General features: G+C 47.8%; 1 protein-coding gene across 4 annotated transcripts in view; it reads right to left on the bottom strand.

Moving 5' to 3' along the window:
* Nucleotides 1-4,381: 4,381 nt before the first annotated feature.
* CPN1 (carboxypeptidase N subunit 1) overlaps nt 4,382-23,645 on the bottom strand; it is a 43,986-nt gene continuing 24,722 nt past the window's right edge. For all 4 annotated transcript variants that reach the window (XM_070057415.1, XM_070057416.1, XM_070057417.1 and 1 more), the window contains 6 exons: nt 22,090-22,272; nt 20,101-20,212; nt 13,837-13,976; nt 12,390-12,489; nt 8,583-8,701; nt 4,382-4,731 (listed from right to left, as the gene is read on the bottom strand). In XM_070057415.1, coding sequence (XP_069913516.1) covers nt 4,582-4,731; nt 8,583-8,701; nt 12,390-12,489; nt 13,837-13,976; nt 20,101-20,212; nt 22,090-22,272 — 804 coding nt within the window. In that variant the 3' untranslated portion in view covers nt 4,382-4,581. The remainder of the gene's footprint in view (nt 4,732-8,582; nt 8,702-12,389; nt 12,490-13,836; nt 13,977-20,100; nt 20,213-22,089; nt 22,273-23,645) is intronic.

Here is a 23,645-nt window from a genome sequence, read left to right as displayed (position 1 = left end):
TACTTACAGATTCTACCCACATGCAAGGAAAGGGTCTGGGTAAGGGTAACAGTTATCGGGAGTTATCTGAAAATGCTACCATGGTTTCTAGTTAAAAAAAAAAAAAGACGCTCAAAACCATTCATACTATATTAAAGAAGAAAGATCATGAAAGGGGGAGAAGGAGAAAAAAATGTGAACATAATCTTGGAACTCATCCAGTCAGCAAACGCACAGGATGTGTGTATATAATGTGCCAGGCATGGTTCTGAGGGCCGAGCACACAAAGAGACAGAGACAGGGTGGGCACACTTACGGGAGCTGAAACCCAGGCGCAGGAACCCCCACAGGAAACAGTACCAGGTCCAAGGTCATTAGGCAGCTGGAAATTCTCCTGTCTCCACGCGTGAGGGGGAAGCGCCGTGTCCTGAAGCCTTCAGTTCGGGAGGAGACGCACTGGCAAGGGGAAGGAACTAAGGGCGGAAGAAAGACAGGTGGGCTCGGTCCAGCCTCTCGGGAACAACGAGGTATGCCAGTCACATCAGCTGACAGCCGGCCCGCTGGCGGCCTCCCCTCCTGGTGGTCCTCTGAGAACATCACCTGTAACCCCCACAAACTCCCAGTGAGGTAGACATCACTTTCCCTGTTTTTCAGATGAGTAACTTTGACTTGAAGAAGATAAATTATTTGCTCAAGGTCACCCTAAAAATAAGGAGCACAGCTACGATTACAATCCAGGGCTGGGAGCTGGCGTTAGGGTGTGATGGGTTAAGCTGCTGCTTGCAACATCAGCATCATATAGTAGAGTGCTGATTCAAGTCCCAGCTCCCCAGTTCAGATACAGCTCGCTGCTAATGCCCCTGGAAAAGTAGCAGAAGATGGCCCAAGTGCCTGGGCCCTGGCCACCCATGTGGGAGACCCAGGATGAAGTTCTAGGCTCCTGGTTTTGGCCAGGCCCAGCCCTGGCTGTTGTGGTCATCTGGAGAGTGAATCAGCAGAGGGAAGACCTCTCTCCTTCTCCCTCTCCCTGTCACTCTGCCTCTCAAATAAGTATCTTAAAAAAAAAAAAAAACAAAAAAAACAAAAAAAAAACACCACACCAGAACAATACCTAGATCTGTTAGAGCCTGTCTGATAACAAACTTGGGGAGGAATTTCCTCATTTACACTCAACAAACCCTTTTTCCTAGCAGAGGAGGAGGGGACCCCTTTTCCTTTATAAGCCCAGTCTAAACAAAGACTGCATACTCAGCTCTCTGCTGAGCCGCCCGCCTGGCCTGCCCAGGTGTATTCTCTCCACACAACCATGTAACATAAGTTTCCCCAGTCCGAGTGACTGGACATTCTCTGTCACTTCTGTTCTGACGGATGCCCTATCCCCAATAAAACCCTGTTACTTCGCTCTCTGTCTCACGCCTGGATTCTTTCTTGTGTGAAGACAAGAACCCCACGACTTCTCTCCGGTGACCGTTCTACCCGTTTAGGATCCACCGCCTACCCAGCCTGGCACTGGGCGTAGAAGATTCCCTCTTTAAAAAGACATCCTGGCCGGCGCCGGAGTCAGAGGACCTTCCTTCCTGCCCTTTCACGTCTGAACCTTCCACCCGAGTGCAGACTTCACATCTCCCTGGGGCTGTTTTTGTGTTGCTTCAACCCAATACTCGAGGCTAGGTAACTCTCAAACAGGTTTATTTGGCTTACAATTCTAGTGGCTGGAGAGGCCAAATCGCACGGCACTGGTGTCCTGGCGAGGGCCCCCTGGCTGAGTCACAACCCGATAAACAAAGAAAGGGCATCGGCCATGTGCAGAAGGGGCCACGTGAGTGGGGCGGCCAGGCTTTGTCACAATCCACTCTCAGGAGCACTAACTCACTCCGTGAGATCAACGCTAATCCCTTCCAAGGGTGGTGCCCCGGTGACCTAATTATATCACACTGGGCCCCACCTCCTAGAGATTCCACGTCAACAGCACCACACTGGGGACCAAGCTTCCCGCCCATGAACCTGCGGGGACCCGCGCAGACCCTGTCCAGCCCGTAGCACCAGCCTTGCTCAGAATGCAGCAACCGTGTTCCATCTGGCCATGGCCAGACCCCGTCTTCTCCTCGTGGCATTCTGCAGATTGTCTGCACAATCACCCCTGGCTTGAGCGCATCTTACTCAGATGCACTGAAAAGCTGCACCTCCTTTTGTGCCTAAAAGCCTCGGGATGGCAGCCAGGCGGGTCTGCGCGAGAGGACTCAGTCTGCAAGAGGCTGGAGCCGGCAGGACGTGCTCCGGAGCAGGGCGTTTCCCAGCACAGGCGCCCTCCCCGGCTCACGTGACCTCATCAGACTTTTCCTCACCGACCTTCAGGCGGCAATCCAGGCCATCATCCTAAATCAGGTCCTGCAGCGTGGCCCTCGGCAGAACCTTTCAACGGCTCCTTGTGTTTTTCGAGACCAATGCCAAGGTCTTTCAGGCTTTGGTCCCTCCCCTACCGCCCCCGTCTCCCCGGCTTTGGCTTCCAGCACCTCACTTGGCTCCCACTACACTGAGTGTCTTGCAGTTCCCTTAACAAGAGCCCCGAGACCTCTGCACTTGTAGTCTTTTCAGTCTAACCACCGTCTCCCAGTTACCTCCCACCTGGCCAATGCCTCTTTATTTGACCTGATTATTTTTCACTGTAGATTTCATTAGCTTTGGGATCCTTTTCCTGACCATGCTCCTAACTGTAGCAGGCTGGCTCCTGCCCTCCACCCAAGTCTATGGAATCATAGTGGTTATTGCAGCGCATTATGATTGGGCCATTTGTCTTCCCATCCAAACTCTGGCTGCACTGAGGTCATGGACCATGTCTTACTCCTCTTTGTAGTCTCTGCTTATTGAGCAAGGGTGCTCCCTCATGAATGAATGAAACTCTGTGGCTGGGCCAGGGAAAGCCCTGTGACCACGTTTTGCAAACATCAGCTCTGTCAAGTAGCCTTGTACCAAGCCAAAGCAAGAGATATGCAGACAACCTGGACAAATCCAGAGCGTGTGGCAACCTCACGTGTCAAGTTTCACTGAAGTTGAACAGAGGCCTGCCAAGCAGCTGCATCCTTAGGACAGCAAGAAGGGACATCAAGAGCATGAGATGGAAACCGGGATGAAAGGGGAAAAAAAAGAAGTTAAAGAAAGGGTTGATGTTTTAACCTAAAGGGAGAATTCCCTCGGTTAGTGGGGAAGATACTTTTTCTTCCCTGTTCCTTTGACTGCAGATGGAGAGATTGTTCAGCCACCAGAGAAGGAAAGGCTGCGTCAGTCCTAGCCCTGAACACCCTGCAGAGTGTGGGCCGCCGCCGCAGCAGCGCTGGGGGTGGCAGTCCTGTCTAGAGGAGCCCAGCTGCTCCGTGTAAGAGAGCACGGGTCCCGGCGGGGGTGGAGCCCCAGTGGGGGAAACCAGCACCTGCCTGGGCCGACAGAGGCTGAGCCCTGCACTGGGGAGAACCCCCTTCCAGCAACGAGCCCGGTGAGAGTTCATGGACAGTGTGCTGTGACGTGTGTGGTGAAAGATGACATGTCCCTTCAAAACCCTGAGTAACATCTGTGACGCCTTAGCGCAAGTGGGATTGTCCCAGGAACTCAGTGAGGTGCAGAGTGCAGGGTACTGCTAGACACAGGGCCAGGACAGAGCTACCCCGCACAAGTCCAGAAAATGCTTTAGAAGATGCACATTGTTGGGCCAGTGTTGCGTTGTAGTGCGTTAAGCCTCTGCCTGCAACACTGGCATCCTGTATGGACACTGGTTTGAGTCCTGGCTACACCACTTCTGATCCAACTCCCTGCTAATGGCCTGGGAAAGCAGCAGCAGATGGCCCAAGTCCTTGGGCTCCTGTACACATGTGGGAGATCCAGAGGAGGCTCCTGGCTCCTAGGTTCAGCCTGTCCCACCCCAGCTGTTGCAGCCATTTGGGGAATGAACCAGCAGATGGAAGATCTCTCTCTCTCTCTCTCTCTCTCTCTCTCTCTGTGTCTGTAATTCTGCCTTTAAAATAAATAAATCAATCTTTAAAGAAAAAAAAAGATGCATATTGTCTAAAATGCCCATAGACGAAGATGGGTAGCAGTGGGACTAGGTATTTGCCTGTCAAATCCTTTTCTTGAAAAGAAACTATTGGCCATTGCTAAATGGTCCTCTGGGATTTCAGAATTGGCCACCTGGAGTCGCTACAGGCACAACGTCAATGAGGGATCAGCTCCGCATTGCAGTCCTCATTCAGTCCTCACTGAACACCTACCTCGGCGCAAGCTCCATGCAAGACGCGGGAGGCAGAGTGGCCCACCAGGCAGACCCAGGCCCCGCACGCACGCAGTGGGCCTGGCAGGGGGCCTAAAGCTGGCTCCCAGGATGGGGGAACCTCACCGAACACTACTGCATCCATTTCCAATGGACTCTGATTCCTTTAATGATGGCCTAGAGAGGCCTTAGCTCTGGAAGAGACAGAGACCATTCCCAAGTGTTCTGTGCACGCTCATACTCATGTTTAAATACGTCCCAGACAATAAACCCGGAAGCTGCTTCCTCCGCTCAGAGCGCAGGGAGCCGGCCGCTCTGCAGGGCCGGCGTGGGCTCCGTGGGCCTCACGCGGGGCCTCTCCGCGGCAGCTTCCCCTCCGGCTCCTTCCTTCTGGTTGTCCGGGGCTGCGCCTTCACTCTGCCCCTGTGGCCTCCGCTCGGGGCTCTCCTCCCGGAGCTTGCTTGAAGGATGCTTCTCTTGAGCTGGAAGTTAACCTGGAAGGGGACAGGGAGAAGCTGGGAGGCCAGCCTGGGGGGTGTGCGACCACAGCCTCCCGGTGCGAGGGAGGGGACAGAGGAGTGACAGCACACTGGCTGGGTCCACAGAGGCAGTGCCCCTCCATCCACCGGAGGGGCTGCCCAAGCCTCACACACACTGACTTCGTGAGTATTAGAAAAGCACTGTGTCTATACCGTAAACGATGGTTTCCCCAGTTTTGCTGCTCAGGCCAAAAGCAAGGATTGATGGGGTATAACCCCTTCATGCCACCTGCGTGAGTCATAGGCACCGTGCTCAATCCTCCTGCCACGCTGGTTGGCCGTGCAGACGCCACAGGAGGGAGCTGACCGAGACTGTTCCCTAGAGTCACAACTCCTGCCTCACCACGAGCTTTCCTGCGTCCTTCCCAGTGCTACACTGCCGCCCCTCTCGGGCCACGGCAAGCAGAGGGAAAGACGCGTCTCCCTGACCAGTGTGGGGTGTCTGGGCCTGGAGGAGCTGTAGAACTGACCAGGCAGGCCTGGAGAGGCACTGGCACTCCTGGCTTGCTGGCCCTCGGAGCAGCTTGCAGTGGGAGCCAGCTGGGAGGGAGGAAACCCGTCCGTGGGGTTATTTCCCGCCCTCTCCACGAAAACCCACAGCCAGGTTTTCTGCTAATTCCCCAACACCAGGGGGAATCAGAGCTTCCTAACACACACACACACACACACACACACACACACACCTAGGAAAGGGAAAGAGAGAGGGGAGCTGAGGAAGGAACAGGGGAAGGAAAGGCGCCGAGGGGGAGGCAAAGGTAGCACAGTGTGCCGGTGATGGGGAGGAAACCATCTTCTGCCCCAGCCAGATGGATCTCTGCTCTGCCGGGGCAGGCGCCTCCACCGCGCCAGGCACCGGGCGCTCAGTCGTTCTGTATCTGAGGATTGTCTCCAAGCGACAGGTCCCCACGTCTGAGCTCTAGCTGACGCAGTGCTGAGCTGTGTGAATTTCTTTAGAGTACGCGGAAAAGGAGGTGAACTGCTCTGAGACGCGGTGTGTCGTGCGCACTTGGCATCGGGTAGATTTGTCTGTAACTCGAGACTTTGAAATCCATGCATGGCTTTTTCAGACTATGCATTGTCCATGAACATCTGGAAGACCCCTGTGTGTATGCAGCCACCTACTGGCCGTTTGATTTCAGCAGGTAACAAGAGAGGTGGACGGGATGCGTGGGTTGGAAAATCAGGACCAGCAAACAGGCTGCAGGGGAAGGGTCACTCTGCTTCCTGCGTCTGAAGTAGAAGTAATTTACAATATGCTGCAGAAGGGAGTAGAGGGACTGGGGGCGGGGGATGATATAGAAGTTTCAGAGGAATTCTCGAAGGGCATAAAGAATAACTTTTACCCTGATCTTGGTGTTAAAATAAGGGATTTCTAAACAGGTTGGAAGCCAAGCACGAGGCTGTAGCACACTGGCTAAGGAGGCAGCCCCAGGGACTGACCTAGATTAGAATCTTGGCTCCCACCACTTTTTCATTGTGTGAAATTGTACACATTTCTCTTATCTTCAGGGATGGTGCTGTGGAGTAGCGGGTAAAGCCGCAGCCTGCAATGCTGGAATCCCATAGTGGGGTCAGTTTGAATTCTGGCTGCTCCACTTCCCATACAGCTCCCTGCTAATGGCCTGGGAAAGCAGAGATGATGGCCCCAGTGCTTAGATGTCTGTACCCACGTGGGAGCGGGAGGAAGTCCTGACTCCTGGCATCCACCTGGCCCAGCCCTGGCCATTGCGGCCATCTGGGGAGTGAACCAGCAGATGAAAGATCTCTGTCTCACCCTCTCTCTCTCTGTAACTCTGTCTTTCAAGTAAAGAGAATAAATTAAAAAAAAAAAAGTCTTCTTTAAATACTGGTTTCCTCACACACAAATGGATACTTACATCTACTTTACAGGATTGCTGTGAAGGTTAAATGAGATACTTCTGGAAAGTATCCTAGTGTCTGATACACAGTACCTGTTCAATAAATAGTACCTATCACTATCTTGAAAAGACAAGGGTTTCGCTTGACCTGCTGTGTTCACAGGGAGAGAGAGCAGGAGGGTTCTCAGTTTTAGGGTTGCTTCCAGAAGGAAACGGGCACAGTGAGGAGGCCTAGGAGAGCTCAGACTGGTGGGAAACAGGTTTCTAAGTAGAAGCTCATTAAACAGCACAGCCTCATTTGTAAATCTGAAGATTAGCGTCTGTGACCTCTGAGCTCTGAGATACCAGTCTAAGATGGTCAAAGGTGTAAATCAAAGGTGTTCTTTGCTTCTCATCCTGTCTCTAAAGGAAGCTGTGCTGATACTGCAGAGTAACTGATCTTTACAGCAACCAGGGAGGAGCGCCACTGCCTGGGCGTGGGGGCAGCAGAGGGCTGGTAGAGCGCCACCTGGTGGCCGTCCTTGCTCTTGCTGCTGAAGAATGCAAACAGAAGGGGCCCAGGCGGCAGAAGCAGAGGTGTCAGGGAGTTTAGAAACTAATATTTGCTGAGCAGTTTCTATGTGGCAGTCACCGCACTAAATGCTTTCTGTATACTTTCTCACCTCAACCGCTTATGAAGGAGGCTCTGCCAGTAATAATTTGCAGAGGAAAAAAAAGAGATGAGATGAGAGGAATGAGGAGACTGGCCCAAGGTCAAGGGGTAAATAAACTCGATTTAGAACCAGAAAGTGCATTTAGTCACTCTGTGATGTGAAACAGAAGGAGGAGGAGGATCCAGGGCTGACAATGTGGCGCAGGGGATGAAGCTGCCACCTGCGATGCTGGCATCCGTATCAGAGTGCCGCTGCTCTGCTTCCAATCCAGCTTCCTGCTAATGGGCCAGGGAAGGCAACAGAAGATGCCCCTACTACATGCACGAGAGACCCAGATGGTATTCTAGGCTCCTGGCTTCGGCCTGGCCCAGCCCCAGTCGTCACAGTCATTTTGGGAGTGAACCTGTGGATGGAAGATCTTTCTATGCCTGTCTCTCCTCTCTTCCTGTCACTCTGCCTTTCAAATAAATAAGATAAAGCTTAACAAAAATTTAAGGAAGAGGAGCCAACAGGAAGTGAGCAAGGAATAATAAGATAGTAGCAGGAGAAAATTTAAGAGAGCAATGGATTTAAAAAAAATAAAAAACGGTGAGAGGAAAGTTCAGCAAAGATTAGAAGTAAGCCACAGTTGTTTAAGACTTTATGCAGGGGCTGGCGCTGTGGCACAGCAGGTAAAGCTGCCACCTGCAGCGCCAGCATCCCATATGGGCGCCAGTGTGAGTCCTGGCTACTCCACTTCCTATCCAGCTCTCTGTTATGGCCTGGGAAAGCAGTGGAAGATGGCCCAAGTCCTTGAGCCCCTGCACATACATACATGGGAGACCCCAAAGAAGTTCCTGATCCATTTCACTTGGGTTAGTTGCATTCCTTAAACAATTCTGCTCATGAGAGGAAAGTTGACTGCAGTACCAAGTGAGAAGTTAAAAATAAGGTCAAAGTAGATGATGGATAAGGGTGCTGGTTTGAGTCCCAGCTGCTCCACTTCCCATCCAACTCTCTGCTATGGCCTGGGAAAGCAGTAGAAGATGGCCCAAGTCCTTGGGCCCCTGCACCCGTGTGGGAAACCAGGAGGAAGATTCTGGCTCCTGGCTTTGGATCAGCACAGCTCCGGCCTTTGCGGCCATCTGGGGAGTGAACCAGTGGATGGAAGACCTCCCCTTCCCCCCACCTCTGCCTCTCTGTAACTGTGCCTCTTAAGTAAGTAAGTAAATAAATAAATAAAATACTTTAAAAAAAAAAGAAAAAGACGTGCAGGCATTCGTCACAGGGTTCTGTGAAGTCCCACGCCACTCACCAGTGTCGGTTCTGCGGGACCCACGGTCACAGTCACCGTCTCCGGGTCAAACCCAGGCGCTGTGGCAGTGACAACATAGGTGCCTGGAAGCAGCAGCCGGAAGTAATCCCCGTGCTCACCTAAAAGTTACAAGGACAGTCTGCTGATGGATGGTCACTGTGGCCTGGCAGGTTGAGTCGCTGAAAGGCAGAGTGATAGGGAAAAAAGGGAGACACAGAGGGAGGGAGGGAGGTCTTCCAGCCACTGGTTCACAACCCAGATGGCCACGCCAGCAAGGTCTGGGCCAGGAACTCGAGCTTGCTCTCTCACGTGGGGGCAGGGGCTTTCACCGCCTTCTCGGGCACATTAGCAGGGCGCTGCATCAGCAGCAGAGCAACCAGGACCTGAACCGGCATTCCAACATGGGATGTCAGTGCCACAGGCAGTGGCTTAACACACTGTGCCACAGTACTCACACTGCAATTCTACTTCTGACCCAGCTTCCTGGATTCAGCCTGGCTCAGGCCCAGCTATTGAGCGCATTTGGGGAATGGGACAGTGATGGAAGATTTCTGTCTCTCTGTCTCTCCCCACCACCCTCTGCCTTTCAAATAAACAAGTGAATAATCTTTAAAGGAATTTCTTGAGGCTGCGCTGTGGCACAGTGGGTTAAGCTACTGCTTCTGATGCTGGCATCTCATATTTGAGCCCCCATTCGAGTCCCGGATGCTCCACTGGTGAAGCAGTGGAAGATGGCTGAAGTCCTTGGGTCCCTGCCACCCACTGGGGGATCCAAGTGGAGTTCTAGAATCCCACCTTCAGCCTGGCTCAGTCCCAGCCACTGTAGCCATCTGAGGAGTGAACAAGCAAATAAAGATCTCTCTTTCCCTCTCTCTGCCTCGCTGTCTCCCCTCTTTTAAATAAATAAAGTAAATCTTTAAAAAGTTTTCTGCTGGGGCCGGCACTGTGGCACAGTGGGTTAATCCTCCGCCTGCAGTGCCAGCATCCCATATCGGCGCTGGTTCAAGTCCCGGCTTCTCCACTTCTGATCTAGCTCTCTGCTATGGCCTGGGAAAGCAGTACAAGATGGCTCAAGTACTTGGGCCCCTGCACCCACGTGGGAGACCTGGAAGAAGCTCCTGCCTCGTGGCTTCAGACTGGCGCAGCTCCAGCCGTGGCGGCCATCTGGGGAGTGAACCAGAAGGAAGATCTTTCTCTACCTCTCACTGTCTGTAACTCTACCTCTCAAATAAATAAATAAAATCTTATTTAAAAAAAAAGTTTTCTGCCAAGGATACAGCAATGAATAATTCAAATAATAAGTATGATAAAGAATAAGACAGATAAAAATGAAAGTCCTTTTTTCCTTCCCCTTATTATATGCCTGAATTTATTTGAAAATATTTTAGCAAAGGCAATGTGTTATTATGCATATGTTAGTTACAAAAGACACCAGACCAGGTCTCCAGCTATCTTTATCCCCAATGCACACTAGTTAAGTAGCATAATGAATGTTAGCAATGGTGGTTTTCACTATTGAAATGAGTGATTTGCTTATTTAGCATAATGAATGTAACATATGGGCAATTATTGGTTGAAAGTGTTCAATGTTTGCTGATTGGATAGACTATTTTACAGAGAGTCTTCTGCTTAATTAGGATATAAGAGGGGCCAGCTCTGTGGCGTAGCAGGTAAAGCTGCCACCTCCAGTGCCAGCATCCCATATGGGCGCTGGTTTGAGTCCTGGCTGTTCCACTTCTGATCCAGCTCTCTGCTATGGCCTGGGAAAGCAGTACAAGATGGCCCAAGTCCTTGGACCCTGCACCCATGTGGGAGACCCAGAAGAAGCTCCTGGCTCCTGGCTTCAGATCAGTGTAGCTCTGGCCATTGCAGCCAACTGGGGAGTGAACCAGCGGATGGAAGACCTCTTTCTCTCTCTGCTTCTCCTTCTCTCTCTAGACCCAGCAATCAGGGGTTGTGGCACGATGGGTTAAGCCACTGCTTTTGACTCCCACATCTCAAATCAAAGGGAGTGCTGTTTCAAGTCTCAGCTACTCCACTATCAATTCGGCTTCTTGTTGTTACATCCAGGGAGGCAGCAGTTGATGGATCAAGTGCTTGGACTGCTGCCACCTATGTGGGAGACTTGGATGGAGTTTTGGGCTCTGCCTTTGGCCTGGCCCAGCCCTGGCTGTTGGGGGAATTTGAGGAGTGAATTGGCAGAAGAAAGATCTCTTTCTCTCCAAGTAAATACAAATTAAAAAACAACAACAACAAAAAAAGGAATCTAGTAAGCTCTTAAGGTACCTAAGGTTGAATCTCTAAAGAGTCCAGGGGGGCCAGCACCATGGCATAGTAGGCTAAGCCTCCACCTGAGGCACTGGCATCCCTTATGGGCTCCAGTTCTAGTCCCAGCTGCTCCTCTTCCGATCCAGCTCTCTGCTATTGCCTGGGAAAGCAGTGAAAGATGGTCTTGGGCCCCTGCACCTGCCTGTGAGACACTGAAGAAGCTCCTGGCTCTTGACTTCAGATCGGCCATGCAGCCATTTGGGGAGTAAACCAGCAGACAAAAGGCCTTTCTCTCTTGTCTTCCTCTCTGTAACTCTACCTCTCAAGTAAATAAATAAAATCTTTAAAAATAAATAGATAAATAAATAAATAGTCCTGGGACCAGCCACTGGGCTGGAGGACTCAGGGTATCTAATGCCATAGGATTCTTCCTTTAGAATATTAATTTTCATTGAATTAACCCTTGATTGATGACATGCAGAAATCATCTTCAAGATCACAGAACAGGGATGCTCATTTGTCTGGGGTTAAGATGGCATGTCCCAACTTCGAATGCCTGGATTCAGTACCCGGCTCTGGCTTCTGGCTCCAGCTTCCTGCTAATGCAGACCCCGACAAGCAGCAGGAATGGCTCAAGCAGTTGGGTTCCTGTCACCCATGTGGGAGGTCTGGATTGAATTCCTAGCTTTGCTGGCCCAGCCCCAGCTCTTGTGGGTATTTTGGGAGTGAATCGGCAGTTGGGAGTTCTCTCTTCCTCTCAAATAAATCATACTTTTTTTTTTTAATTAAAAAGAACATAAAGCAGAGGTTGCATCCAAAGTAGACTGCATTAACTGTAACATGCATTCTTGGTAATATGGTTAGTGTAGTAAAATTTGGTTGGTATCAAACTGTGGCTAGGTAGGCAAATCTCAGCTACTTCTACCCACTGGCAGCTACTGCTACATGTGAAAAACAAACAAACTGAAAACCTAAGAGCTGTGCATGATCAAATTGGGCTGGGTCAGTTTGCAACACCATTCCACTATCAGATAATTCTACACCTTCCCGAGGTTCCAGGTAGCTCCAAGAAGGCTTGCCGCCACCATCAGTCTTGCCCTACAGCTAGCCTGTAGAACAAATCTTGCCACCTTTTCCCTGAATGAACACATAGCAAAACACCTGAGTCAGAATAAGACTAAACATTAGTTTTATATCCCTTCTCTTCTTCTACCCGTTTCATACCAGTGTGTGAGCTATTAATAGTCTCATGGCCAGAAAATCCCCCAATAAAATCGTATATGGCAGTGATTCCTGAATGCAGATAAGTTACGCTGACATGCAGCTTTTCCAGTCCTTGCTTCTCAGGGGATGCTTGCTTCAGAAGCAAAAGTTTGTCTGTGTACACATCTTGGCGCTTGAACTGGCCTCTTAATTCCCCGTCTTTATTTCTAGTTTCTCTGCCTTCCTTTAATCCCAACTCCCGGCGTCTCTGCCATCCCTGCTGGTCTCACCGGCTTACAGGCTGCACCCTGACTCTGCTGAGGACTAGGCACCTACCTGAAGTGACGTCATGGTTAATCCCGCCGACGGAAATGACAGCCCCTGTGATGTTATTGTAATTCTCATCAAGCACCATTCCCTTGATGCCCTGGTGAACCTGCAGAAAAAAGTTGATAGCAGAGAGCTATAACCATAAAATATTTGCACAGTATTTTAGGGTCTCAACGCCCTTTTTCTTAGGCCTTCACATTTGATCTTTACAAGATGACAATCATAACCCCATTCACCAGTCACTTTGGCCCTCTCTCACCTCAATAATCTCTTTTCAACAGAACAGTTAACAGTGATCGATCCTGTTTTTTCAATTACATTTTACTTACTGATTACAGTCTGTGCAGGGTCGATCCCATTAAAACCCAAGTCAAATTATGTTGCTGATCTGCTTAAAACCCAAATCACTCAAAGCAAAAGCCACGGTTCTTATGGTGGTCTGTAAAGCCCTGTCCCTGTCGGCCGTCTGATCCCATCTGCTACTCAATCCCTTCCTCCTGGGGTCGTGTCAGCCACACTGATGTCCTGGCCCTGCCTTTCTTAAATTAAAACCTGTTTTCACCGAGATAAAATACATACACCATAATACATATCACAGGAACCATTTTGTGCGTACAGTTCAGTGATATTGCCTGCATTTCCAGCGTTGGGCAGCCATCACCATCATCCATCTCAAAGAACTCTTTTCATCTTGTAAAACTGAAAGTCTACACCCATTAAACAATAACTCCTCATTCCTCCTCCTGACAGTCGCTGCAGCCCCCATTCTGCTTTCTGTCTCAGGTTTTGACTCCCTTAAGTACCTAATATAAATGGGATCATAAACCCTGGGCCGGGCTTCCTTCACTTAGCATAATGTCCTTACGGTTTCTCCATGGTATAGCATGTGTCAGAATGGCCTCCCTCCTTAAGGGTGAACAGTATTTCATTGCATGTATATGCTACCTTTCATACATTCACTCTTCAGTGCATTCCTGGGTTTCCATTTTTTTGGCTGCTGTGAATGACCCTGCTAGAAACATGGATGTGCAAATATCTCTTTGAGACCTTGCTTTCAGTTATTTTGGTTATATACCCAGAAGAGTAATGCTGCGTCATATGGTAACTCCATTTTTAACTTTTTGAGGAATGCCACACTGTTTTCCATAGCACCATTTTGCATTGCACAAGGGTTTTAACTTCTCATATCTTTGTTAATATTTGTTAATTTCTATTTTTGTTTATTTTTATAGCAGTCATCCTAACGGATGTGAGGTGGTAACTCGCTGTGATTCTGATTTGCATTTCTTTAACAGTTAGTGGTGCTCAGGGGTTTTCCACATGCTTGCTACTGACATTCTATTTGCTGTCGTGTCCGTTTTGAAGGAATGCTTTTCTCCATAGGTTAAACAAGTATGTTATTGGGAAACACGTCCCTTTTTGTCATTGTGAACATTAAAAAAGAAGATTTTACCTGTTCTAAGAATTGGATCAGGGCTTCCCGATTGCCCAGCCACTCCCTCTGTAACTCCTCTTGGTGGGGAAACTTGTTGCAGCTCAGTTCCAGAGTGATCTCAAAGCAGTTGGTATGGAGATAATTAAAGTCTTGCATTCCTGGGGGAAGAAGGCAGAGGCAGATTTATATGAGTGGTTCCCATCCGATGCCCCATCTCATCTCTTCAAGCACAATTTCTTCACCACCCATCATTTTCTTCACCATTTTCTATTCCACCTCTTGACCTCCGTGTCTATTTCTCCCCCATAAATCCTTTCCCAAGTTCCCAGTTCACATGCCTTCTCTCTTTCCAGTCTTCTCACTTCACAAATGCCCATTTTGTCATCTCCATCCTTTCCACTTTTTTCTATTTTATGACTTCACTTCTTGTCCTCCTTACAATTTCCAAAGTCTCCTTATTAGCTATGCCTTACTAGACCATACAATGTGCTGCTTTTGGAACACGTTTTCTCTCTGAACTGTGTTCTTCAGACCCACGAGGTGAGAGATGAGATGAATACCTTGCTTTTATATCCTCCTTCTACCTGAGAACAAACACTAATCTGTAAACAGTTATCCCAGAAAAACAGACTCCTGAAAAAACAAAAGGTAGTTATAATTTGTTTTTTTCCTCCACTAAATGTTTGCCTGCTCTGGACTTCAATATAAACCTTAGAAATAATTGACTCAATTATTTCTAAGATGTTTCTTCTTATTAGAATGGCATGTATATTAATAATTCATTTGGGGGGCTGGCGCTGTGGTGCAATAGGTTAATCCTCTGCCTGTGGCACTGGCATCCCATATGGGCGCCAGTTTTAGTCCTGGCTGCTCCTCTTCCAATCTAGCTCTCTGCTGTGGCCTGAGAAAGCAGCAAAAGATGGCCCAAGTCCTTGGGCCCCTGCACCTGCGTGGGAGACCAGGAAGAAGCACCTGGCTCCTGGCTCCAGATCAGCGCAGCTCCGGCCGTTGTGGCCATCTGGGGAGTCAACCAATGGAAGGAAGACTTTTCTCTCTGTCTCTCTCTCTCACTGTCTGTAGCTCTAACTCTCAAATAAATAAATAAAATCTTTTAAAAAATAATTCATTTGGGTTAAAATATCTGCTTAAAAATATCTATACTAACCAAAGTCATCTGCAGATTCCCTATGAAAATTCCAATGATTTTTTTGCAGAAATAGAAAAATCTACCCTAACATTTATATAGACTCTCAAGGGACCCCAAATTACCAAAACCATCTTGAAAAGAAAGAACAAAGCTAGAAGACTCACATTTCCTGATTTCAGAGCTACCGTATGAAAACAGTGTGGTAAAGGCATAAAGACAGCAAAGACAGATACACATACTAATGGCATAGGACAGAGAATTCAGAAAGCCTCACAAATGCGGACAAATGATTTTTGACAAAGGTGCCAAGACACTCAACAGGGAAGAATGTTTTCAACAAATACAGTTGGGAAGCTGGATATACCCGTGGTAAAATAATAAAAATTGGACTCTTATAAAACACTATAAATAAAAATCAACTCAGAATGCATCAGAGATCTAAATCTAAGACCTCAAACTTTATACAGAGTTTTATAACTCTCAGAACAATTAGAGCAAAAGCTTCATGACATTGGATTTGTCAGTGATTTCTTGTATATGACACCAAGCACACAGGCAACAAAACAAAAAAATAGGCAAATTGGTCTTCATGAAAACTGAAAAATATTGTGCCTCAAAAGGCAGTATTAGGAGCCAGCATTGTGGCACAGAGGGTTAAGCTGCCATGTGTGAGCAGCATCCCAACTGGAATGCCGGCTGGAGTCCCAGATGCTCCGCGTCCAATCCAGCTCCCTGGTGATGTGCTTGGGAAGGCAGCAGAAGATGGCCAAGTACTTGCGACCCTGCCATCCACGTGAGAGAACTGGATGGAGTTCCAGGCTCCTGGTTTTGTCCTGGGCCTAGCCCTGGTCATTGTGGCCATTTGGGGAGTGAACTGATGGATAGAAGATCTCCTTCCGTCTCTCCTTCTCTCTCAGTCACTCTGACTTTCAAATAATTAAAACAAATTTTGAACAACAACAACAAAAAGGACAATATCAGGGGCCAGCACTGCGGCACAGAGGGCTAGGCCACTGCTGGCAACGCTGGTATCCCACATCAAGGTGCCAGTTTGAATCCTAGCTATTCCGCTTCTGATCCAGTTTCTTGTCACTGCACCTGGGAGGGAAGCAGAAGATGGCCCAAGTACTTGGGCCCCTGCACCCATGTGGGAGACCAAGGTGGAGATCCTGGCTCCTGGCTTCAGCCGTGATCAGAACTGTCTTTTGTGGCTTTGTGGGGAATGAAGCAGCAGATGGAAGATTGATCTCTCTCTCTCTCTGCCCCTGCCTCTCTCTTTTTGGCTCTTTCAAATAAACAATATATATATATATATATATATATATATTTTTTTTTTTTTGGACAGGCAGAGTTAGAGAGAGAGAGACAGAAAGAAAGGTCTTCCTTCTGTTGGTTCACCCCCCAAATGGCCGCTAAGGCCGGCGCACTGCGCCAATCCGAAGCCAGGAGCCAGGTGCTTCCTCCTGGTCCCCCATGCAGGTGCAGGGCCCAAGCTCTTGGGCCATCCTCCACTGCCTTCCCGGGACACAGCAGAGAGCTGGACTGGAAGAGGAGCAACCAGGACAGAATCCGGTGCCCCAACTGGGACCAGAAACTGGGGTGCTGGCGCCGCAGGTGGAGGATTAGCCAGCTGAGCCGCAGCACTGGCCAAAATATTTTAAAAATAAAAATATTAACAGAGGAGGCAGATACAAAATTGGAAAGAACATTTGCAAGTCATATATCTGATAAGGGATTAATACCTGGACTATACAGAAAACATCTAAAATCAACAACAGTAACAACATAAAACAACCCAATTTAAAAATGGGCAAAGGACTTAAACAGACATTTCTCCAAAGATGTGCAAATGGCCAATAAGCACATGAAAAGAGGCTTAACATCTCTATTTATTAGGGAAACATAAATCAAACTAGCCTGAGTTACCACTTTGGACCTCTTATGATGGCTACTAACAACAAAGCAGAAATTAACAAGTGTCAGCAAAGACGTGGAGAAACTGGAACCCTTGTTCACTGTAGGTGGGAATGTAAAACGGTATAGCCACCATGGAAAAGTATGACAGTTCCTCGAAAAAGTTCAAAAATAACCATGTCATCCAGCAATTCCATTTGTTGGTATTTACCCCAAAGAACCAAAAGCAAGGTCTCAGAGAAATATATCCAGACTCACACTCATAGCAGTATTGTTTACAATAGCTAGAATGTGGGAGCAACCTGTGTCCACTGATGCTTGAATGTATAAACAAAAAAAACAGTATAGGGGCCGGCGCCGTGGCACAGTAGGTTAATCTTCTGCCTGTGGCACCAGCATCCCATATGGGCACCAGTTCAAGTCCCCGCTGCTCCACTTCCAATCCAGCTCTCTGCTATGGCCTGGGAAAGCAGTGGAAGATGGCCCAGGTCCTTGGGCCCTTGCACCCATGTGGGAGACCTGGAAGAAGCTCCTGGCTCCTGGCTGCGGATCAGCGCAACTCCTCCTGTTGCAGTCATTTGGGGAGTGAACAAACAGAAGGAAGACGTTTCTCTGTCTCTCCTTCTCACTGTCTGTAACTCTACCTCTCAAATAAAATAAATTAAAAAATCTTAAAAAGAAAAAGCAGTAAGTACATAGGATGAAATACTGTTCAGCTTTAAAAGGAAGACAGTTCTGACACATGCTATAAAGTGGAGAAGCCTTATGCTAAGTGAAATAAACCAGTCACTAAAAGCCATATACTATGTGATCCACTTAGAGTAGTGAAAATCAGAGACAGAAGGGACAGCGCCGGCTGTCAGACACTGGCGAGAGGCGGAACGGGAAGCACACCGAGTTTCAGGCCTACGAGACGGAAACAGCTCTGGAGACAGTAAAGGCACTGCTTGCACATTATGGATGTAATGAGTATTTAACAACACTGAACTGCAGACTTAAACATGGTAAGATGGTCAGTTGTATGTTAGGTAGTTGTATCACAATAAAAATGGAAACAATTATCCATTTAATGAAATGTTCATTTGCTCTTTTTTTGGTAAAGATTTTATTTATTTACTTGAAAGGTAGTTACAGCAAGGAGACAGAGAGAGAGGTCTTCCATCTGCTGGTTCACTCTCTAAGTGGCTGTAATGGCTGGAACTAGGCCGATCTGAAGCCAGGAGCCAGGAGCTTCCTTGGGGTCTCCCATGCCCAGTGCAGAGGTCCAAGGACTTGGGCCATCCTCCACTGCTTTCCCAGGCCACAGCAGAGAGCTGGGTCGGAAGAGGGGCTGCTAGGACTTGAATCAGCACCCATATGGGATCCCAGCGCCTCGGTGGAGGCTTTACCCACTATGCCACAGTGCCGGCCCCATTCATTTGCTCTTTAGCAAGGACAAGAGTGCAAGCTGCTGCGGTGGACAACATGGGGAGAGCTGTGGGATAAGAGCCACAGCCTGTGGAATGGCTTCTGTCCCAGCACCAGCCTCACCTGGAAGAAGGGACCTAGCCCAGAGTTTCGGACTCAGTAGGTCCATATGCTGGGCCCCGACATGCTCATTTCTCACAGGTTCCTGGGTGACGCTGCTCTGCTGGTCTGGAGACCACACCGTTAGCATAGGTATTTGATTAGTTCGCTGCTCTTGGACTTGCACCAGCTTAATTGAGGGTACTGACTCTCAGTGGAGGCATGGGCCATGCTTTCTCAGCAGATGGGAGAGAAGAGGGGGAAATATGTACCATCTGGATAATCATATTTGATATTTTCAATTTAGGGGTCAAAAAATCGATTGCAACAAAATCTCTGTGCCTTGTGGAAGTGCGTTTTCGGCCACCAGTCTGCCTTTCCGGTATGCGGCAGCTCCTTCGCCTCGCCTCTCTGTTCTCTCCACAGGACTGTCTTCCATTCAGCCCTCACCAGTCTGCTCCCTGGGATGAGGCCAGGCCAGATTTGAGAGGACGGAGAAAGACAGATGCTAAAAGCTGACCCCTTAAGAACCCGGCTGCTTGCGTCAGCTCCTTCTCCCATCTCTAGGGAGGCCATCAACTGCATGTTAACAAACAGCTTTGGTTTGACCCTCAGACATGGGCAAGGCCCAGAGAACAGAGAGAGAACCTCCTCACTGCTTTCTAAAGCCCAGTGTCCATGGCAAACGACTGTTCCTGGGGAGATAGGCAGTCAGGACCCAGGGGAAACTGGTTGTGCCAAGCCACCTCCTTTGCTCACCTGTTGCTCTGTGAGGCAAACCCCTGTGCTACTTTTTAAAAAGCTAACATGTAGAAGCTAGGCATTTCTGAATGTTCATGTGTATTATTTAATACTCAACCATCAAAATTATGAGGAAGGTATTATCACTGTTTTATTATCACATGTAGTTTATTTAGACAAAGGTGTGCGTGTTTATTAACACTTTATAATTGTACATATTTATGGAGTACAACTGGGTGTTTCCATACATGTGTACCTACCTGTAGACGAAGAAACTAAAGCACAGGGGGCCAGCACTGTGGCGCATCGGGTAAAGCTGCCACCTGTGATACTGGCCTCTCAGATGCGTGCTGGTTCATGTCCCAGCTACTCCACTGCTGATCCAGCTCCCTGCTACTGGCCTGGGAAAGCAGCAGAAGATGGTCCAGGTCACATGGGTGACCTGGATGAAGCTTCTGGCTCTTGGCTTTGACCTGGCCCAGCCTTGGCTGTTGCAGCCAACTGGGGAGCGAACCAGCACATGGTAGATCTCTCTCTCTCTCTCCCTCTATCTGTAAATCTGCCTTTCAAATAAATAAATAAATCTTAAAGAAAAAAAAAAAAAGAAGAAGAAACTGAAGCACAGGGAGGTTAAGTAATCAGTCTGAAGCCACAGGATTCGTAAACGGGCAAGCTGGATTTCAACCCAGTTGACTCTCGGCCACACCCCTAATCCTGTGGCTCCATTGTTTCTCTTACGTCCCGATACGTTTGTAAACCATCAGTTTAACAGGACCACAGGTGTCTCAACCTCAGTTTTAAAGAATCACAGAGTGACACTGAATGCCACCCTGAGACTTCTCCATTTTTTCAGATGTCTGCTTGTGTGTGAAATTCTATAGTGTTCCCATTACTTCCCCCCAAAACGGAAAACCTGGAAGGAGAAAAGAGCACTATTCCACCTCAGCCTGAGCAGGGCCCCGGACTCCCCTTACCCTTGCTGAGAGAATACCAGGACGCCCCATTGGTGATGCCATCTGGGAAGTAATCCCCACAGTTCCAGCCTTGGTGCATCCATCCATGAGCGTAAGAGTAGACCTTGGCCAGCTAGGGGAACACAGGCAGAAAGTGACCTCAAGGGTTCCACACTCACATGGCAATGCTTGCACTCAGAACGAGGCCAAAGCCAAGAAGCTCCAGTAAGTATAAACAACGTATCGTATGCCTTGGTGAAAGGCATTATAATCAGGGGTAAAGCGACAGGGTGTGTGCATATGTGTGTAAAGTTAGGGATGTGAACAAGTGTGTGTGTGGTGGATCAGAGTTAGGAGAACGACATGCTGCTTTTTCTGTTGTCTTGGGGCTAAGTGTCTTCGTGTGCCAAGTGTCGGGTGGCACTGGATGATACAGTAGGTCGCTTTTAGGTGTACCATTTTCTAGTCAATTTGTATAAAGAAAATCAAGGAACAGGTAAGGCAGGACTTCTCTGGGAAGGTACTGTGCACTGAGGATGAGAGATGCGTGTTGGAGGGAGTGGGATCTATTTAGACGCTCTGTATCGTTCCCCTTCATGACTATTCTGTAACAGTGGAGAAAGTGAGATTACTGAAGAAGAAAACATAACAATCTACTTGCTTTGCAAAGCAACAATTGGTGTTACTTTCTATATACATCATTAATTGATGGTTTATAATTAATATTCTTACTTATATTATATACCAAGATATTATATTAGTATGACATTAATATACAGGTATATACTAAAGTAATATCAATATACTGATATAATATAATATTAACATAATATCAGGATATACCTGTATTAGTATCCAATATATTATTTTTAATTTAGTTTAGGAGGTAGCATTGTGGTGCAGCAGGTAAGCCACCATCTCCACACTGGCAGTCTGTTTGAGTGCTAGTTCAGGTACTGGCTGCTCCACTTCTGAACCAGCTCACTGCTAATGCACCTGGGAAAGAAGCAAAAGGTGGCCAAATGCTTGGCCCCTGTCGCCCACATGGGAGACCCGAATGAAATTCCAGGTTCCTGTCTTTGGCCTGGACCAGCCCCAATTATTGTAGTAATTTGGGCAATGAACCAGTGGATGGAAGACCTTTCTCTCTCTCTCTCTCTCTCTGTAACTCTTTCAAATAAATAAATCTTTAAAAAATTAGTTTACATATTCTAAGAAAAATATAAATTTATTATACTACCAAATATATTCATATATTATTAATATATAAAATAATGTATTGATATTAATTATACTGTTTGAACTATTATTTAAAAGTTTTTCATATTCATGGTCTATTTTTCATTAAAATAGGCATATTACTGTAAAATTATAACTTAGATAATCCCAGATTCACATTTTTAAATAATAGCTAACATGTCAGGTTTTCAGTTGATGAACTATTTTTCATGTGTGTTATCTAGTGTAAGCTTTATTCTTAGCCATTTGAAAGGCAAAGTGAGAGGGAAAGAGAGACAGAGATCTTCCATCTGCACAGCTAGTAATCCGGATCTGCCACATGGGTGGCAGGGACCCAAGCACTTATCCCATCACCTGCTGCCTCCAGGGTGTTTACCAGCAGGAAGCTGGATTGGAAGTGGAGCCAGGAGTCAAAGGCAGGAACTCCAACACGGAATGCAGGCATCCCAAGCAGTAGCTTAACTGCTGTACCACAGTATCCAGGTGATAATATTACTGTGATAATATTAGTGTTTTGACATATTTTTTGCTTGTCATTAGCTTAAGAATTTTTTTACACTGCAGTGATAATACTATAAAACTTTCCTTTTTCTGTGTTTTCATGAATTTATGGCATATTACTCAAAACGAGTGTAACTTACTACAGTGTAAGCTGCTCACAAGCAGTCAGTGTCTAACGTCACTGTGTGTGGACTCACACTCACAGAGCTCTGTGTCACTGACCTAGAGACCATTTCTTGAACCTGTGGGACAAGCTGCCATCCTACATACCTTCTGGAAAAGCTTATCATCGGGAGTGGGCGTACTGGCAGTGCGGCGGAAATTTCGGACCCGGTGCTCAAGGGACTTGTCATATGGGTAATTGGCCACCACTGCCCCTCCATGGAGATTGGCCGAGAGAACAAAGTTGAAGGCGTGCATCCACTGGATTACGGCCTTGGTCTCAGGTTCCACCTGTGAGGAGGTGAGAGGTGGCAGGGAAGGCGTAATAAATAGGATGTGCCAAACAGCCACTGGAACGCCTTTCTCAGGAATGGCTGGAGGAGACAGCAAGTCTGAATAACACAGAGTCCCCCTAGACACGAGAAGTGCACATGGGAAACTGCAGCATTCAGGCTGATGGCTTCAGAAAGTGTATGGAATCTTTTTTCAAAATGAAACCTTATATGGAATTCCGATATATAAAATAGAAAGACAGCATTTAGGACAGTGAAACTATTCTGCGTGATACTAGAATCTTGGATATAAATCATTAAACATTTACCCAAACCCAAAGAATGCACAATACCAAAATGAGCACTAATGTAAGTTGTGGACTTTGAGGGTTACTGATGAAATCAAATGCAGATTCACGAACTACAACAAACGTTACCCCCGCTCCCCCCGCCCGGTATGTTAACAGCCCCTCCTAGACCAAGGGCCAGCTCTGAAGGCCCCATCACTTCCAGCCCAAGAAGGCTGGGTGGTGAGGGCTGAGTCTCACACAATCAGAATGGACATCCTGTAAGACCCAGGGCACCGGTCCTGGTGTGTGACCAGGGCTCAGACCTTTGGAGCGGCCCTTCTTCATGTCCTAAGCCTCTATCTATCAGAACAAGGCCAGCCTTCCACTGTTCCATTAGGAACAAGAGAGACTTCTCATTGCCTTTGTTTCTTCTATGATTGAGACAGGGGATTCAATCTCACAGGAATATAACTGTTCTTGATTTAATTACCTTATTTTACTTACAGAAAAAAAGTTTAATAAATCAGAACATTCTGGGACAGGCGTTTGGCATAACAGTTACGGCCACTGTGGTCACCACCATATGATGACCACGTTCCATGCAGGACTCAGTCAGGGTCTGAGTCCTGACTCTGCTCCAGATTCCAGCTTCCTGCTGTGCACACCCTGGGAGGCAGCAGGTGATGGCTCAAGTGTCCAGGTCTCTGTTGCTCATGTGGGAGACCCAGTGTGAATTCCCAGCTCTTGGCTTTGGCTTTGGCCTGGCCCAGCCCTGGCTGTTTTGGACACTGGGAGGTGAACCAGCAGATGGCAGATTTCTCTCTCAAGTAAATTAAATAATTAAACAAACAAACAAAAACATTGTTCTGACTGAATATGCTGACTAGAACAAAGTTTTTATTTATTTATTTATTTATTTATTTATTTATTTATATTTTTGACAGGCAGAGTGGACAGTGTGAGAGAGAGACAGACAGAAAGGTCTTCCTTTGCCGTTGGTTCACCCCCAATGGCCGCTGTAGCCGGTGCACTGCTGGTCTCCCATGCAGGTGCAGGGCCCAAGCACTTGGACCATCTTCCACTGCACTCCCGGACCACAACA

The sequence above is a fragment of the Oryctolagus cuniculus genome, chromosome 15 (genome assembly GCF_964237555.1).
Source record: "Oryctolagus cuniculus chromosome 15, mOryCun1.1, whole genome shotgun sequence".
In the NCBI taxonomy this organism is placed as follows: Eukaryota; Metazoa; Chordata; class Mammalia; order Lagomorpha; family Leporidae; genus Oryctolagus; species Oryctolagus cuniculus.
The sequence above is the reverse complement of the archived record's forward strand: the minus strand, read 5'-3'. Positions and strand labels throughout refer to the sequence as shown.